Source organism: Anolis sagrei, chromosome 3, assembly GCF_037176765.1.
Source record: "Anolis sagrei isolate rAnoSag1 chromosome 3, rAnoSag1.mat, whole genome shotgun sequence".
NCBI classification, from domain to species: Eukaryota; Metazoa; Chordata; class Lepidosauria; order Squamata; family Dactyloidae; genus Anolis; species Anolis sagrei.
The window spans coordinates 15577960-15597353 of NC_090023.1; the positions used below are offsets into that span (position 1 = coordinate 15577960).

Consider the following 19394-nt stretch of genomic DNA (forward strand, 5'->3'; position numbering starts at 1 on the left):
CGCAGACATAGTATCACATGCAATCCCTTCTCTGATTCATGAAATGCACATTTCTCTATGTGGCTGTGTAGGACTGTCATAATGCAACCTGGATAGAATCACATCAATTGATCATATGTAAATATCCAATTTATGTATTTTATTGGGCTCCTAATTTTTCTTTGTAAAAGTGAACAACAGGGAAACTCACTTGGATGTAAACACAATCTGTCCTCAAATGTATTGTCAAAGGCTTTCATGGCTGGAATCACTGGGTTGTTGTAGGTTTTTTCAGGCTATATGGCCATGTTCTAAAGGCATTTTCTCCTGACGTTTCACCTGCATCTATAGCAAGCATCCTCTGAGGATGCTTGCCATAGATGTAGGCGAACGTCAGGAGAAAATGCCTTTAGAACATGGCCATATAGCCCAAAAAAGCCTACAACAACCCTGTCCTCAAAGCTGTTTGAGCTCAGGTATCTTGACCTTTATTAATCTCTTTAGCCTGAAACATGACATTGCATTAAAATGCATAAGAAAGCAACAGCAAAAGCTCTCTTCGTCATTCTGCTGCCTCTTATTTTGTTAATTTTTATCTTAATCCCAGAAAACATACCATGTTGAGCTTGAAAGTAGGCAACAAGGGCTTTATTTACAGAGAATGGATGTCATTCCTAAGCATGTAGACAGAGTTATTGAACCATAAAAATCCCAAGATTGAATGAGGTTTCCCCCTCCTCCCTATTCTAATGACAGGTGTTCTCCATTTTGGCTTGGTCATGTTCTGTAATTGCCAGTTCTAATAATTTCACTGTGATCAGACAACACTGCTTTAACAAGAATCTTCATAATCTCTTGTTTAATATCATGTATTAGTCATCCTTTTGATCTTATCGCTTTGCCGTTTGCTTGAGGCTTGTTGGCAGAAGTGTTCAAGAGTATCTTAACAGCTGGGATGGTGTAGGTGTAGCTAGATTGGCTGGGAGCCCAACCTAGCCTGACAAATTGTTTTATTCCTTTCCCATAAAACATGTGAATTTAAGAGGCAGGAGAATGATGGATTGCGATTGAATTACTTACTTTAGATCTGAAAAGTGGTGACAAATATTTACCAAAGTACAAAAAATCTAGGAACCAGAACTTTGGAGCCAAGGTTGGTTTGTCCAGCAGTGACTATCTCAATTGTTTCCTTCGCTGTGTGTAGATATACCAGTTCATTGAAAATCATTGTAGAAATCCCCACTATTTTTTTTCATGTTAATAATGATAACAATAAGACAGAAAACTGATATGCACGCAATGAAACATTAGCCAAGCACAATTATACACTAAGACCTTTATTTGCTATGGATAGGAGCACCAGACAAATTAAAGTATGCTGTTTTTTTAACCCCAAGAGAACACTTACCTAAGAATCTGTAGGTCCTCCAACACAACTTTATGGTTAACTTCCAGTGGTATCATACCAGACAGGTGTCCTCTCTAAGAATCTCTAGGTGTTCCAGTGTGACTTTATGGGTCAACCTTTGCTCGACTCAGAAAACCTAGAAATTCCTTGAGAACATTTTAATCAAATCTATGAATAACAATCCACAAAAGTCAAACCTTCAAATGTGGAGGGCCAACTATACTCTCAACATCAGTGTTTGTGAAAACAATCAGATATAGGAACCTGCCTATCACGAATCTATGCACTTGTCTGTGTACAAGAAGTATGTCAAGTGTTTTGATTCTGTTCTAAAAGTAGACTTTTATCAAAATCTTCATCTGCCAAGTTTGAAGGGTGAGTGATCTGAGAAAGTGAATATTTTAATACACTTTAATTAGTAGTATTTTATGTGATTCAAGAAAGTGCATGGTGAACAGACGTTTTTGCAATAATGTTTACGGGTTAGTAAACATTATGATGTCCAAAGAGTATCTGAAAATGGTACTGATAGCTTTGTTGAAAAGTGCATATAAATCTATGGTAACCATGACAAGAATAAACACTGAGCTACTACAGCAGTGGTTCTCAACCTGTGGGTCCCCAGATGTTTCAACTCCAAGAAATCTTAACAGCTGGTAAACTGATTGGGATTTCTGGGCATTGTAGGCTAAAACACCTGGGGACCCACAGGTTAAGAACCGCTGTACTACAGAGACCACTTGAGAAACCTAAGCTACTTGGATTTAGGCCAGTGTCCCTTGTTTTCCAATATCTTGAGCAAAGAAGTTGAGCAGGAGGGAGGTGGCTTCCACATTTTATTATAATATAGATGGATTAGAACAGATTAAATACAACAGGCAATCTAATTGATATGAACATACCAATTGAACATAGCATATAATGTTAGTGTGGTATGCCTTCAAATAATTTCTGTTTTATGGTGACCCTAGGATGAATCTATCATGACAACAACAGGGATATGAATCCTGGTCTCCAGAATTGTAGTCCAGTGCTAAAACTATGCTGGCTCTCAGTGTAAAATATTGGTCTCATATTGAGAGAAAATATACAATATAAAATAAATAATTACAACAATTGTGTAGCATAACCTCTGTACACAACAAACAAAAGGAAAATCCAGTGCAATGAGCATCAGTGTCATGGCCAGTTTCTTCAAGGGTCTCATCAGGTGCCATTTTCCAAGGGTTGTTTTCTTTTAATCTTTTTTGCCTCCAAATTGGATACGAGTGGGGTGAGAATAGGAAAATGTAAAGTCAAATCTTATACCAGAAAGAGCCTCCTTTCCAACTTAGGACATCTGGCTCATCTTTCTCTATGTTACAGTGGTGTGCCTTCAATTTCTTTTTTACTTATGTTGACCCAAAACTCTAAGAGAAACCTATAATGAGGTTTTCTTGGCAAGGTTTGTTTAGTGATAGATTCTTTGTCTTTCCTTTGTTTAATCTCTGTTTTGTGTATTTTAGTACGCATTTTATATACAAATACATTTTAATATGTATCTTTTTAAAAATATTTTTAATGTGTGTATTTGTTGTATTTTTACAATGTGTATGTGTTTTAATTGTTCTGTAACCTGCCGCAAGCCATGAGGAGAGGTGGGTAAATAATAATAATAATAATAATAATAATAATAATAATAATATACATCATACAGTCCTATATGCGTGAGAAGTGTTCGACTTGTGATTTTATGATCCAGCATATAGATCTCGTTTTCTGTGACATACTGTGGTTTTATGTCAGTTAAATAATAATAATAATAATAATAATAATAATTTTTTCTGAGGTCAGGAAAGTGTGACTTTGGCCAGGGTCACCCAGTGTGGGGGGGGGGGGGGGGGAGGTTGGCTGAGCAGGGATTTAGTAACCAAAGTCTGATTTTTTTAGCATGTTTCTGTTCCATAATACAACATAGTTTGCATTAGAAACATTATGTGCAGTCTGTAATCTTGATCTAAATACCACTAAACACATGAATTGATTTCCTGTTGAAAGAAACAGAATATCCACACATAGTTATAAATCTGTGCATAATTTTGTTTATCTTTTAAGTTGTATGATGTCTTGAATCCCAGTTATGTGGAGAAATATGGAGTATGAATATAGTGAACCAAAGCATGAATGCTGTGAATATTCCGCTTTACTAAGCCATTAGTTTTTTTAAAAGTCAATTAAACAATTATAGAACTGAACATGATGAAGGTCAGGCTGGCCTTTCATGCAAAGGTCAAGAAGCTCTGGTGAATTGTCCCTTGGGTATCTCCTTTCCCTCGGCATACTGTGGAACAGTATGTGAAATACTGGATACCGTCCTGCCTGTGGATCTTAAGAAGTCCAAAGAAGCTTCACAGTTCTTACAGGGCAAATGCCAGTTAGCCGAAGGCAGAAGGCGTACCAAACATTTGCTATAATTCTGTACCAGTTAAAGCGTTTCAGGATAGCTGAGAAGATGACAAAGTGGAAAACTACTTGAGAATTTTGACTTGTGTACAAACACATTTCATGGGCATATCTCTGCTCGGCTCTTTGAAAGTTAAATCTAATGAATTTTGAATCCCCCGTCCTATGTGCTGTGTACCTTTCCTGTTCTTTTTATACAGCCCAGAAGGACAAGCAATCACGTCCACAGATTGAGAATTAAGTTCTGTGCTTCCTTGCTACAACTTTGTGCTTCTATCATTTTAAAGTTGATCTTTCTTTTCTTATTGTTCCATGTGAATGTGCAGATTTTGCCTTGCTGTTACACTGGCCAGCAACACACATTTTGTTGCCTCAAATATGCTTCCTTGTCACAATTTTGTTCTACGATTTTAAAGTTGATCTTTATTTTTTATTGTTTCATGTGAATGTGTTACTTATAAAGCATATTTTCTTGTTTAAAAACATGTAACAAAATAATTGGAGGGGGGATTTTCGGGGCACTAAAACAAATTAATAGCATTTTGATTCACTTTGAGATAAGAGTGATTTGAGTTAAGAGCTCAGTCACAGAACAAATTCAGCTCTTCAGTCAAGATATCACTGTACTTCGAATTATCTACATATAGACACTAAAGCTCTCTAACAGGGAATCAAAGTAATTTACCAAACTGCACACCATAGGATACTGTAAGATGGAGTGAAGTCAGCTTAAGTGACCTCAAACTACTGTAATTGTGTGGTAGGAGGTAAAAGTAAGTAAAACGTTATTTCTATCACACCCTATCTCCTCATGGGGACTCAGGGCGGTTCACAACATAAAAGGCAAACATTCAATGCTGTAAAATACAATAATAAACTAAAACAATTAACAATAAACACAACAGAGCATTCGACAATAAAGCAAATCGCATGAAAGCAATAACACAATGTTAATAAAGCAAATTAAAAGCTGTGTCTAAATTCCATTCATTATTCCATAGTGCTGGATTGTTAAACATTCACATCTCCATATGCTTGAGTGCATATGAAAGTTTTTGTTTGCTTCCTAAAGGAGGACAGTGATAGGACCATTCTGATCACCTTCAGGAGGGAGTTCCAGAAAAGGGGAGGAGGGGCAACTACAGAGATACCTCGGGGAGATAGGGTGGATTATAAATAAAGTATTACTACTACTACTACTACTTTTAAGGCCCTCTTTCTTGTTCCCACCAGCAGGGTTTGAGACGGGGGTCGGACTGAGAGGAGGGCCTTCCCTGATGTGTGCAGTGCCCAGGCAGTCTCATAAGATGAGATGCGCTTATCTAGGTAGTCTGGACCTGAACCGTTTAGGGCTTTAAAGGTGACAACCAGCACTTTAAATTCTGCCCGATAGCAAACTGGAAGCCAGTGAAGCTGCTGCAGCATGGGAGTTATTCTTTCCCTGTTTGGTGCTCCTGTTAGTACCATTGTATTCAATTATATCTTGTAATTAAGGCGGGGGGGGGGGGGGATAAACTTTGTAGAATTAATGCAGTTTGATACTACTTTGCTGCCATGGCTCAATGCTATGGAATTATGGTGAGACACCAGTACTGTTTGGCAGAGAAGGCTGAAGACCTTGTACAACTACAATTCCTGTGAACCCATAGCATTGAGTCATGATAGTTAAAGAAATATCGAAATAATTCTACCATCTATATGCACTCTAAAAAGTGTGGTGCAAAAATTCACATACCCAATTCACTGTCATCAGTGCTCTTAATAATATAGATATATATTAAGGACAAGATTGAACAATGAAAATAATGTTGAATAAATAGGACACTTTCTTCCTTTCTCATTCTCAGTGAAAGACTAAACTACACATTTAACTGGCATTTCCTCCTTTTTTGCCTGCCTCATTGCCTGCTGGAAGCATAGAGGGATGTCTGTTTCTCTTTCCTTTCCTCTTTTTCCTTCCCTCAAACTCAGCACTGAGGTGCATTGGCCCTGATAGTGATATCCAAAACAGCTGTTCCATGATAAACCCAAGGCAGCTGCATGGCAGTGTGTGACCATTAAAAAAAATAGAACAAAAAATTCGTCAGCTTCATGTTCCCAAAACCTGAGCTTGCATTTGCCACGTTTTCTGCAGGGCGACCATTTACAGACATTAACATTCCTTAATGTTACATATTAAAAACGACATACCTTCAGCAGCTTAGTAGTACGATAAGAAGGCATATAAATGTTTTTGTATATTGCTGATGGATCAGGGTCTCAGCCAAGCCTTTCATCGTTGTCTTGTTTTGGAAAGCAGTCACACTACTAACCTGGGGTGTGTCCCCATCATTGGTGTCATAAGAAATTGGATTTGGCGCCTGATGTGTAATTCTCCTAGTCTAGGCTTGTGGTATCAGATAGCCAGGCTATGAAAATCCACACAAGTGGTACCATGCCTACCCCCCACCCCGGCCCTGTGTGTGTGTGTGTGTGTCTTTGTATGGATGGATTTTAAAATGGAGACTTGATACCACCTCATGCATATCTTTTACACTTATTAGGGGACATTTGAACATTGTACCTTTCTGTGTGTAAGTACAATAGGCCCTCCATATTTGTGGGTTTGGTTTTTCCAGGTTATTTGTGGATTTAAAAAATAAAATTCCTGTCTAGGAATCTCTAGGTCCTCTAACATGACCAGTGATCAACTTCTAGTGGTATCATACCATTACAATGTTCCCTCTAGGAATCTCTATATCTTTCAGGGTAGTGGTTCTCAACTTGAGGGTCCCCAGATGTTTTGGCCTTCATCTCCCACAAATTTCAACAGCTAGTAAACTGGCTGGGATTTCTGGGAGTTGTAGGTCAAAACACTGGGGATCCACAGATTGAGAATCACTTCTCCAGGGTAACTATGGTCTGTCACCAACTCCCAGTGCATTTCCAGTGCAATTCAATGGTAAATGTTCATTGAATATTCAATGAAAAATTGTATATAAAAATATCTCAATTATCCAGTACATTTCGGGTAAATTTGTGGCGGTAGACCTAGACATTCTTAGGCTTTAAAATTTTACATGCAGCAAAACAAACAAACAATAATGGAATTTCAAGTTATTGACAGTCCATACTTCAAGAATGCCTGGTTGCTCACTGGGGGGGGGGGGGGGGGGGGATATTAGAGGCAAAGATGAAGTGCTTTGGCCACATAATGAGAAGACAAGAAAGCTTGGAGAAGATAATGATACTGGGGAAAATGGAAGGAAAAGGGAAGAAGAGCCGACCAAGGGCAAGATGGGTGGATGATATCCTTGAAGTGACTGGCTTGACCTTGAAGGAGCTGGGGGTGGCCATGGCCAACAGGGAGCTCTGGCATGGGTTGGTCCAAGTGTCCCCGAAAAGTCAGAAGCGACTGAACAAATAAACAACAACAAAATGTAATGAGGTGTTTACCTAAGGTTTTATCTTCGATACTAATTCCTTCTAATGGTCAGTCTCTACAAGCACTACTTCTGGTTGTCAACTTCAACACAGTGATAAACTATACCACCCAATCTTGCAAAATATATAGACCAATGTACAGTTACACATCAATGTACAATTACACATGAGGAGCCCCAGGTGGTGCAATGGGTAAAAACCTTGTGCCAGCAGGACTGAAGACCAACAGGTTGGAGGCTTGAATCTGGGGAGAGTGTGGATGAGCTCCCTCTGTCAGCTCCAGCTCCCCGTGCGGGAACATGAAAGAAGCCTCCCACAGGGATGACAAAACACAAAAACATCCGGGCATCCCCTGGGCAACGTCCTTGCACACAGCCAATTCTCTCACACCAGAAGCAACTTGCAGTTTCTCAAATCGCTCCTGACACGAAAAAAAATGTAATAATGTTTGTGTGTTTTGAAGATTGAACAAAACATTGAATCATAGAATCATAGAATCAAAGAGTTGGAAGAGACCTCATGGGCCATCCAGTCCAACCCCCTGCCAAGAAGCAGGAATATTGCATTCAAATCACCCCTGACAAATGGCCATCCAGCCTCTGCTTAAAAGCTTCCAAAGAAAGAGCCTCCAGCACACTCCGGGGCAGAGAGTTCCACTGCTGAACGGCTCTCACAGTCAGGAAGTTCTTCCTAATGTTCAGATGGAATCTCCTCTCTTGTAGTTTGAAGCCATTGCTCCGCGTCCTAATCTCCAAGGAAGCAGAAAACAAGCTTGCTCCCTCCTCCCTGTGGCTTCCTCTCACATATTTATACATGGCTATCATATCTCCTCTCAGCCGTCTCTTCTTCAGGCTAAACATGCCCAGTTCCCTAAGCCGCTCCTCATAGGGCTTGTTCTCCAGACCCTTGATCATTTTAGTCGCCCTTGAGGTAGCAAGGTAGAATGAAGAAACTGTCTAGAATAAGAGATTACAGGGATTACAATAATATTTGCATTGTGCCTTTTCGGTGGGAGGTGGGAAGTAGTTTAACCTTTTCATTTATTATTTTGATTACTGTTTTTAGTGAGGAGGGTTGGGAAAGTTAGCTTTCATTGGTACATATAGTGATATAAATCATATATGGAGAAATCACTGACTTTACAAATTGTATAGCAACACTTATATTGCTAATAAATAAATATGCACTTTGAAAAAAATCAGTTTTTTCCACTTTTACAGGGGTCCTGCATCCCTTACCCCTGTGAGCGTGAAAGGCTGATGGTATACAATGAGAACTGGTCTTTGACAACTAGCCATATGTGGATGAGACAGACAAGTGAAATGCAGGGGGCACTTTTTAGGTTACATAGGAATCAGCAGAAAAACCACAGAGGCTTTTCGTTAAGCTCAGCCATAGCAAAAGGCTTATAAATTGGCTGCAACCACTAAATGCTGCCTAATAAAACAAGATTACGTTTGAGCAAACTGTATTTCAGAGTGTTCATCTGAATGAAGCTGCATGATTGACAAATGAAAAGGTCACACTTCTAGAAAAATCAAACTGGCTTTCAGCTTTTTAAAAACCCTGCCCATGGTTTTACTAAACCATCAGCAGTTAGCATAGCTGTAGATCCACTACTGTCATTCCGTTTTCATGAGATGAGAGATGGAGGGTGTCTTTCTGATCACGGTTTGCTGATGTGCGAATGGTATTCTGAAAGTTAACATGCGTTTGGTAATTTAATGAGCATTGAGTAAAAACATGGTAGCATATGTTAACAGTATGAAAAAGAACTCTTCGAGAGTCTATCTCACTTGCTGAAGATACTTTAGTCTTCCTATTGGAGATCACTATTTGTACAGCTGGAAGGTTTCAAGCTGTATATGTTGCAGAGCTCCGTTTGTTGACCTTCTGACATCAATCAACCATGAATGGGTCATGGCAAGGAAAAAATGGAGTCGAATTCCAACAGAGCACAGGTTAATTTACAGCTCTGGTTTCCCCTGAATACACATTTACAATTTTCTATGGTAGAAAACATATTTGTCTATTTTCAAAAGAGCAGTTTGATTTGGTCCCCCCCCCCCCCTTTTAAATAAAACTTTAACTTGATGTCCTGCAAGAGCATGTTCCTTTTGAAAGCTAACTTAATCAAACTTCATCAGATTGTACATATTTTTGGATCCCTATCTTGTAGGCTTAAGGCTACAACTGTTGAAATGCAATCAAGATAATTTCTGTTATAGTAAAATGCTCTGTTAATGAGAGTATTGATGTCTACATCCAAATTTTGCTTTTTTTAAAAGGACATAAATTGCACTTCCAGAATCACTGCACAAATCAGGACACTATTTCCCCTTGATAATCACACTTCTTAGAATTATGTGGTACAAAAAAACTACCTATTAGTAGAATATAAACACTTGAATGTATATATTAATAGAAACAAACAGGCATAATTATAATACAGCAATTTGTTTGCATCTATGAACATATCAGACAAAGCTGTGGATAGAAATGTGTTTATTTAAAACTTGCCGTCCCCTGCCACATGTTGCTGTTTGGGGTTTTTTTGGCTTTTAAAGTCTCTTCTGTTGTGCTTTTCAGTGTTTTATGGGTGATGGTCACTTGTTGGCCTGATAGGTGTCTTGTGTCCAAATTTGGTGTCATTTCGACCAGTGGTTTTTGAGTTATGTTAATCCCACAAACGAACATTACATTTTTATTTATATAAATGTATGAAATGGCAACCATTTTTTCATGTGGTTATTGCCATTTTCCGTCAAAATAGAATCTGCTTATGGTGACCATAGGAATGAAAGACATCTGGTCAGCAGAAGCCCTGTTTAGACCTTGCAAACTCTGTCAGAGCTTCCTTGAAGTGCAAGGTGCAGTTTGAACAGGATAAACATAAAGGCAGCATTGCCAGGAGAAGTCCTGATACTTCGGAGTCCAGTTTTCTAGCCTGGTGTATAAGGACATCACCCCAAAATGAAGTCTCTTGCAAATGCAAAACTAGACGTGGTTAGAAGTTTCTGATTTTGAAATAAAGTGTTCAGGTTTTTCTTTCAGTGTAATATGGGGGGAGGGGATGGGACTTCAATGTATTCACAGGACAAACTTGTTCTTGGAGGCTTCTGAAGATGACTAGCCATTCTATTTCATAGGACAGAGTTTGCATTTCAGCCTGCCCTGCTGGATACTTCCTGTCCCCATATATCCAACTTGATGGACTTCCGATTTTATCTAGCAGGTCCCCTACCTTGTTTTTGGTTTGTTTTCTCTAGATTGAGGATTTTGGTAGAATCCAAAGAAGTGAATGACTACAGCTATGGATTCAAAGAGGCTTTGTTCTTGCATTTCTGTAAACAACACCATGCTCTTCTTCATATCCTGCATCACACAGGAAGTCAAACGTTTTGTAACATAGCATTGAGATCTATAGATCAATATGGAATAGTTGAAGAAGAAGCAGATCCCATTTGAAAACAGCTATGGTGTTGAACTAAAAAGGACTTTGCCAACATCCTTAATTGAGGAGTTACACTATATACTTGTACTAGCTGTGCCCTGCCACGCGTTGCTGTGGCCTATAGTAAAACTTATCAAAGTTGAGGTAGATATCTGGGCTATTATGAAAGAGAGGTCCCTACCTATTCCTTCCCCCTTTTCCTCCCCCTTTCTCTCCTTTCTTCCTTCTCTACCTCTTTCTTTCTTTCACTACTTGGTTTCATCCTTCTCTCTTTCCTTCATTCCCTCCCCCTTTCTTCCTTTGCCTTTCTTCCCTCCCTGTTTGCTTCCTTCTTTCACTTTTTATTTCCTTTTATTTTACCACCATCATAACAATAACAATAATGCAATACATTGCCTCTGGGACCTGACACCTCTCCCATTCCCCCTAAAAGGGTCTCATAGGAACAATAGCATAATAATAATAATAATAATAGAAATAACAACCTTTACTCGCCACGTGTTGCTGTGGCCAATCTTCCCTCTTTCTCTCCTTCTTTCCCTCCTTCCTTCCTTCCTTCCCTCCCATCTTTCCTTCTCCTCTTCTTTCTCTATCTCTTTCCTTCCTTCCCCCTTTTTCTTTCTTTTCTGCTGTCTCTCTTTTCTTTCCTAGTATCTTTCCTTTTCTTTCCTTTTCTTCTTCTTTCTCTAACTTTCCTTCCTTCCCCCTTTTTCTTTACCTCCCTTTCTCTTTCTTCCTTCTTTCCTTCCTTCCTGTCTTTCCTAGATTTTGACAGGGCGGGAAGGGGCAGGATGGGGTTTGGAGGTGGCGTGAAGTAAAAGGAAGTAAGATTGGGGTGGGGGGGTGATGGAGTGTGGGGTTGTGTGTGTGTGTGCAGCGGCGGGGGGAGTGATGGAGCGTGGGGTTGCATGTGTGTGTGCAGCGGCGGGGGGAGTGATGGAGCGTGGGGTTGCGTGTGTGTGTGCGGCAGCGGGGGGAGTGATGGAGCGTGGGGTTGCATGTGTGTGTGCAGCGGCGGGGGAGTGATGGAGCGTGGGGTTGCGTGTGTGTGTGCGGCAGCGGGGGGAGTGATGGAGCGTGGGGTTGCATGTGTGTGTGCAGCGGCGGGGGAGTGATGGAGCGTGGGGTTGCGTGTGTGTGTGCGGCAGCGGGGGGAGTGATGGAGCGTGGGGTTGCGTGTGTGTGTGCGGCGGCGGGGGGAGTGATGGAGTGTGGGGTTGTGTGTGTGTGTGCGGCAGGGGTTGTGTGTGTGCGGGAAGCGGCGCGACGGGGCTTGGAGTGAGTTGTTTTTCATTTTGAGTAGATATGTTTGTACCTTGTGGGTTGTGTTATGGGCATGGGAATTTTGGTTAAGTTTCGTTGGGGGATTTTTGAGTTTTGTTGTTTTGCCGTTTTGTTAGTGTGTTGTTGTGTTGTTTTTCATTTTGAGTAGATATGTTTGTACCTTGTGGGTTGTGTTATGGGCATGGGAATTTTGGTTAAGTTTCGTTGGGGGATTTTTGAGTTTTGTTGTTTTGCCGTTTTGTGAGTGTGTTGTTGTGTTGTTTTTCATTTTGAGTAGATATGTTTGTACCTTGTGGGTTGTGTTATGGGCATGGGAATTTTGGTTAAGTTTCATTGGGGGGGTTTTGAGTTTTGTTTTTTTGCCATTTTGAGTGTGTTGTTGTGTTGTTTTTCATTTTGAGTAGATATGTTTGTACCTTGTGGGTTGTGTTATGAGCATGGGAATTTTGGTTAAGTTTCGTTGGGGTTTTTTTGAGTTTTATTCTTTTGCCGTTTTGTGAGTGTGTTGTTGTGTTGTTTTTCATTTTGAGTAGATATGTTTGTACCTTGTGGGTTGTGTTATGGGCATGGGAATTTTGGTTAAGTTTCGTTGGGGGATTTTTGAGTTTTGTTGTTTTGCCGTTTTGTGAGTGTGTTGTTGTGTTGTTTTTCATTTTGAGTAGATATGTTTGTACCTTGTGGGTTGTGTTATGGGCATGGGAATTTTGGTTAAGTTTCGTTGGGGGATTTTTGAGTTTTGTTGTTTTGCCATTTTGTGAGTGTGTTGTTGTATTGTTTTTCATTTTGAGTAGATATGTTTGTACCTTGTGGGTTGTGTTATGAGCATGAGAAGTTTGGTTAAGTTTCGTTGGGGGATTTTTGAGTTTTGTTGTTTTGCCATTTTGTGAGTGTGTTGTTGTGTTGTTTTTCATTTTGAGTAGATATGTTTGTACCTTGTGGGTTGTGTTATGAGCATGAGAAGTTTGGTTAAGTTTCGTTGGGGGATTTTTGAGTTTTGTTGTTTTGCCGTTTTGTGAGTGTGTTGTTGTGTTGTTTTTCATTTTGAGTAGATATGTTTGTACCTTGTGGGTTGTGTTATGAGCATGGGAATTTTGGTTAAGTTTCGTTGGGGGATTTTTGAGTTTTGTTGTTTTGCCGTTTTGTGGGTGTGTTGTTGTGTTGTTTTTCATTTTGAGTAGATATGTTTGTACCTTGTGGGTTGTGTTATGGGCATGGGAATTTTGGTTAAGTTTTGTTGGGGGGTTTTTGAGTTTTGTTTCCTCGTTGGATGCCCCTAACAAATTTATATATATAGATAAGCGAGGTTTCAGAGCTTTTGTGATTTTGAAGATTTCCCTTGTGTTTAAAAAAAGGAATATGGTTGGGGTGTATTCCTTTTGTAAAACACAAGGCCCTGTGAGGGTTCCGAACATGGGGCACAATGGGGGGAAGGCTAGGGAACATATACGTGTCTATCAATGAAATGATACGTTTGGAATGGAACGTTTTGCTGTGCTAGAAAGACGATTTCCCCCTCTTCCCATATCTCATGTTATGAGGTTTAAAGTGATGTCAAATTGCATTAGTCCTACAGTGGAGATTGTTCTCATGGGAAAAGAGGACAGAAAATAGACAAGCAAATGTAATGATGAATACAGGTTCTGAAGTTACACCTTGCCAGATGGGTATTATTTGAATTTTTAGGATGTGAACATTACTCAGAACCTTCTTTTCAGTTCCTACAGAATCAATGTCTCAGGATTAACCACAGGTTCCCTGTAATTGGGGTGTGGTAGCAGAGTGCTGAGACTGTTGCATGTAAGTTGTAGTGACCCAATAAGGGTTGGAGGTTGGTGGATGAAGATAGGGGAGAGTTTGTATCTACTGTAAGCCAACCTAATATGTAAGCTGGGGGAATTTTGATATGATCTTGGATACATCAAGGATTCATTCCATAACAAAAGACCAGTGCCACCTCAGGGAGCCAGCCAACCTGGCAGCCACTCTTACCATTTTCCCATCCAGGTATGTAAAAAAACCAGACCTGACTTTATGGTGGACAGAATAGAATAGATCAGTGGTTTTTTAAGGTTGTCCTGGGATGGACTAAGTTCTTGCCTTTCGCCACTGTACTCAGAGAAGGAGATGGTTCCTTGTTGGATAGGAGTTAAGATATCTAACTTACACTGATCAGTTGTTACCTTGACTCAGGTTTTTGGGGTCACCTTTTTGACTGAAATGTCTAGGTTTATACATAAGTATATACAGTACTATTAAAAATCCACTATACTTCTGAAGTTGCAATCAAAATTGGATTTTACCTCTATCCTGGAGACAGCATGATATTTGGTTAATTAAAAATGGCTTAAATATTCATGTAAGAAACTTTCTACTAAAGGCTATATTTAAAACTCCCGTAAAAGATTAAATCTTTTTCAGTTCTTTTAAATGACTTCTAACTTGTCCTACTGGAAGGTCACCTCCCAGATTGTATTGCTTGTACAATGTGCTGTACTTAATGTCTTAGCCAAGCCCCCTGATGAGAAGAATTTGTTTTGTGAAACTGGTAAACATCAAAGATTAGATTATGCCATTATTATCCCAGCCAATGACCTAGAATGTTGTAAAGTTACTTTTGAATGTCATATTCCTTCTCTGTGGGCAGAAGAAGCAATAACAACAATTAATGTATGTTTTTGTTATTTTTGGAGTAATAAGTTCAAAACCAGCTTAGGCTATTTTTGCCTTTGGTGCGATAACCCCCTCTCCCCGGTGAAGTAAGCTTAGTCTGAATCCACTCTTTATCTAATCACATGCTCCCAAGTTGGCTGGTAATGATCAAAAAGCCCTTGTAGCAATTTGAACTGCTGCCAACATCACCCACTGTTGGAAAAATAAAATAATTAACTTGAACCAACATGCTGATATGCAACTGTGGCAGCATATTTGTGCTGAAATTATGTGTGGATCTATGCCAGTAGGTAGCAGTGAAAACATGGGGAAGAAGCAGCAGGGCATTGCAAGCAGTGTTTATATGCCTTTTTGGGACACCCGTTTAGTTATCACTTGACCTAAAACCCTGGTGCAAGTCTCTCCTCCACATATTTTTACAATGAAGCACAGATAGGAATGGTAGAAATTGACTGTTTGTGTTTAACATGGGTATCTGGATAGAGTTGCTAGGTTAGGGCTATCCCAGATACACAGATTTCAGGGTTAAAATGTGAGATTTAGGGCTAACATTTCATGTTATCATCTGATGAATCATAGAATAATTGAGTTAGAAGAGACCTCGTAGGCTATCCAGTCCCACCCCCTGCCAAGAAGCAGGAAAATTGCATTCAAAGCATCCCCAACAGATGGCCATCCAGCCTCTGTTTAAAGTCTCCAAAGAAGGATCCTTCACCATAGCCTGGGGCAGAGAGTTCCACTGCTGAACAACTCTCACAGATAGGAAGTTCTTCCTAATGTTCTGGTGGAATCTCCTTTCCTGTAGTTTGAAGCCATTGTTCCGCATCCTCGTCCCCAGGGCAGCAAAAAACAAGCTCGATGAAGTCACAAAGAGGTCATCCTTGGTGACACAATGGAGCATGATTTATCCAGTATTGACCACAATTGCATGGAATCAAAAACACCAAGGAGTCATCTACACTGACCACTTAGGTCGGTATGAAACCGGCAGAGAAGGAAGTGCTTTCAATACATAGGACTTCATGGAAAGCTCTGAAGCTGGATAGTGCTTATATGCACCACAGACGATCCACAGTATTTATGACTTTATGGTCTTGGGAAAATAAGTTTTTCCCAGCTCTCTTCACTATTGATCTCATGTGTGGATTGCTGGAATGCCATTTCTTGATTGGTTTCACCATACAATGTTGTTAACACCTATGTGCACTGTTGAGAATTATGGGCACTATTTTGGAGTATTCCATGACTTTGTTTATCCCAGTGTAAAGCCCCCAATGCATGTTGTTGTGCATGTTCATGATATGTGCCATTTAGCCATGTTAATGTGCCCCAGGACTAATAAAATCAAAAAATATACAACCGTTTTGAAATAGTGCTCTTACCCTAAGAGTTCTCTCTCCCCAAGGACTGAGACTCACAGACAGGCCTTGGCAACTATGTGTGGCAGTAGTAATGAGGTGTTTATTTAAGGTTTTATCTTTGATACCAATTCCTTCTAATGGGCAGTCTCTACAAACAGTATTTCTGGTTGTCAACTTCAGCACAGTGATAAACTATACCACCCAATCTTGCTAGATATCTAAACCAATGTACAGTTACACATCAGGAGTCCCGGTGGTGCAGTGGGTCAAACCCTTGTGCCAGCAGGACTGAAGACCAACAGGTTGGAGGTTCAAATCCAGGGAGAGCACAGATGAGCTCCCTCTGTCAGCTCCAGCTCCCCTTGCGGGAACGTGAGAAAAGCCTCCCACAAGGATGGTAAAACATCAAAACATTTGTGCGTCCCCTGGGCAATGTCCTTGCAGATGGCCAATTCTTTCACACCAGAAGAGACTTAAAGTTTCTCAAGTTGCTCCTGACACACAAAAAGTTACACATCAATTACTTCCTTGTTTGTTACCTCTATGGAAGCCTAGGAAAAGTCCATGGCTATATGGACCCAGCAGGATGGCCCTATGAAGCCTGGTTCCAGGTCCCTTCAGAGTGCTTCCTCCTCATCTTTTCCCCTATTTCTGTCCCATATTTCTATTTCCGTTGCTAACTCCCATCCCCTCACGACTGTTGCTTTATTTAGGGACAGGCACAAGGGCAAATGTCCCATTTATCCTGGATGGATTTTGCTGTTGGCAAGGCTGGAGGACTCTCAAGGTCTCTTGTTAACAGGCAATAAATGTTATGGAAATATATTGCTACAACAAGGGTGATCTCGCTAAACCAGGCTAGGATTCAATTTTACCTCATTTTGTAACCTATTGGATATATGCCCAGTGGGCTAGAAGCTATTTCTTGTAATATTTTAATTAATATTGCTCAAGTTTAAAAGTCTTCTGGTATTTTTGAATGATAGATATTCATCTTCAAATTTATTCCTGTTACACAATTGACTCAAAACACTCAAGTGCAGAAGCATTCATACTTGTCAAGATTTCAATAAACTTATTCGTTTACAGGAAATTGGAAGTAACTTCTTCAAGGGAGGGTGGGTGTTAGATATTAGAGACACAAGGTCTCTAATATCTAACTAAAATGCAAGCAATATTCCAAAATGCAGTACCAAAGTACCAAAATGCAAGCAATATTCCCAAAGAACTATTGATCATTATCCCATTTTATCTTTGTCCCTTCCTTCTTCTATATTCTAACTCAGATGTTGAAGTGGCAGAAAATAACATGTTGGAAATAAAGGGAGAAAACAAGAGATTCCAAGCATTTTATTTTTTTCCCCTTTAGATCTTGACTCATGCCTATTTCATGGAATTTTCTGCAGTTGGGAACACCCAATTTAGGATAATTATGCTGTGAAAGAACTTTGGTTTTCTCACAAATCGAAATTAATAGAAGATTAAACCCCCTGACAATTGTTAATAGGTATTGTATAAAGAATGTATGTGTAGTCATAACCAAAAGCAAATAAATTGGAATAATCAAAACCCTTAATTATTTAAGGTTATGTTGCTAGAAATGGAAATTGGCATACTTGTTGATATCAGTTCTTTACATCGTGTTCTTTTTCCTCTTCATAGGTCCTTTTGTTCTGCGTCACAGCTGCCCTGTTTATGTTCTTTTTCAGGTATGTTGCCCTACATTCTTTATATTGATGTTTCATTGAAATGGAAAGTGCCCTGTCTTTATACATCCATGTTTTTTCTATGAAAAAGAAAATATTTAACAGTTTGCTTAAAAGAAGAAGCAAAGACCTTAGTAATAGTAATACTTGCTTCCCATTGCAGAAACCAATGGGAAACTCAGGTTGCTACCCCTCTACTCTGCTTTGGTTAGACCACATCTGGAATATTGTGTCCAATTCTGGGCACCACAATTCAAGAGAGATATTGACAAGCTGGAATGTGTCCAGAGGAGGGCGACTAAAATGATCAAGGGTCTGGAGAACAAGCCCTATGAGGAGCGGCTTAGGGAACTGGGCATGTTTAGCCTGAAGAAGAGAAGGCTGAGAGGAGATATGATAGCCATGTATAAATATGTGAGAGGAAGCCACAGGGAGGAGGGAGCAAGCTTGTTTTCTGCTTCCTTGGAGACTAGGACGCGGAACAATGGCTTCAAACTACAAGAGAGGCGATTCCATCTGAACATTAGGAAGAACTTCCTGACTGTGAGAGCCGTTCAGCAGTGGAACTCTCTGCCCCGGAGTGTGGTGGAGGCTCCTTCTTTGGAAGCTTTTAAGCAGAGGCTGGATGGCCATCTGTCAGGGGGGATTTGAATGCAATATTCCTGCTTCTTGGCAGGGGGTTGGACTGGATGGCCCATGAGGTCTCTTCCAACTCTTTGATTCTATGATTCTATGATTCTATCCATGGGTCAATGTAAATATTGTGTCTTAACTCTAATAATAATAATAATAATAATAATAATAATAATAATAAGGAGCCATCCTCTTCTCTGAAAAGAGTGGTGAAAGGCAAGAGCTTAGTCCTTCTTGGGAAAACCTAAAAGAAACATTGACCCCATCTACTCTCTTTACAATGGAATTGCTTTTGACCTTCTTAAATGTCTGGGTAGGGAAATGGTGGCAGCTAGTGCTTTTTCCTCTCTGCAGAGTAACCCTTGAATTCTCCATAGGTCAGATCAAAATGCATCATTTTGGTCCTCATCTTCCACCAATGCATAAGGTCAATGCATACATGAGTATATACTGTACTTTTAAATGTCATCTGCTTAGAGATCTTACCACCATTAAACTGTATCCAAATGTTTATAAATAAATAAATAAAATGAAGACATATATGTGGACCACTTCCCTCTTTTGTAGTTATAAAACCATGTGCTTTTCCTTATATACACAAGAAAGCCAAAATATGCTGAGTATCCTGGAGAAGATGGGATGATGTGTTCTAGGAGTTTGCATATAATGACTTTCCCCTCATAATTCTGTTAAGAGAGTGGGGTTTTCTAAAAGGATCTATTTTTGTTTTCGGTCTTCTGAGTCACTTTCCACAAGGAGGAAGGGAGAACAGAGATCCTGACAAGTAAATAAAAGAATGCAAAAGTGAATGCATAAAGTGATGGTTAGATTATTTGCATTACTTGAAACACACAGCCCTCCTCCAACTTTCTAGAAATGTTATATCATTAATGCTGCAAAATATTTCTCTAGATTCTAGCAACACTCCCCTGGCAAACAAATTTTTGACTTTTCTTGATGCTGTAGCGCCAAAATTTGAAATCTGCTTCCTTGGATTTGTCCTTTATTCATAAAGAGATATCTTTTCTCAGGCC

General features: G+C 39.8%; 1 protein-coding gene across 1 annotated transcript in view; it reads left to right on the forward strand.

Moving 5' to 3' along the window:
* Window positions 1-19394, forward strand: part of TMEM135 (transmembrane protein 135) — a 206862-nt gene that overhangs the window by 109634 nt on the left and 77834 nt on the right. Inside the window, exon 6 of the mRNA XM_060771135.2 lies at window positions 17684-17730. Coding sequence (XP_060627118.2) covers window positions 17684-17730 — 47 coding nt within the window. The remainder of the gene's footprint in view (window positions 1-17683; window positions 17731-19394) is intronic.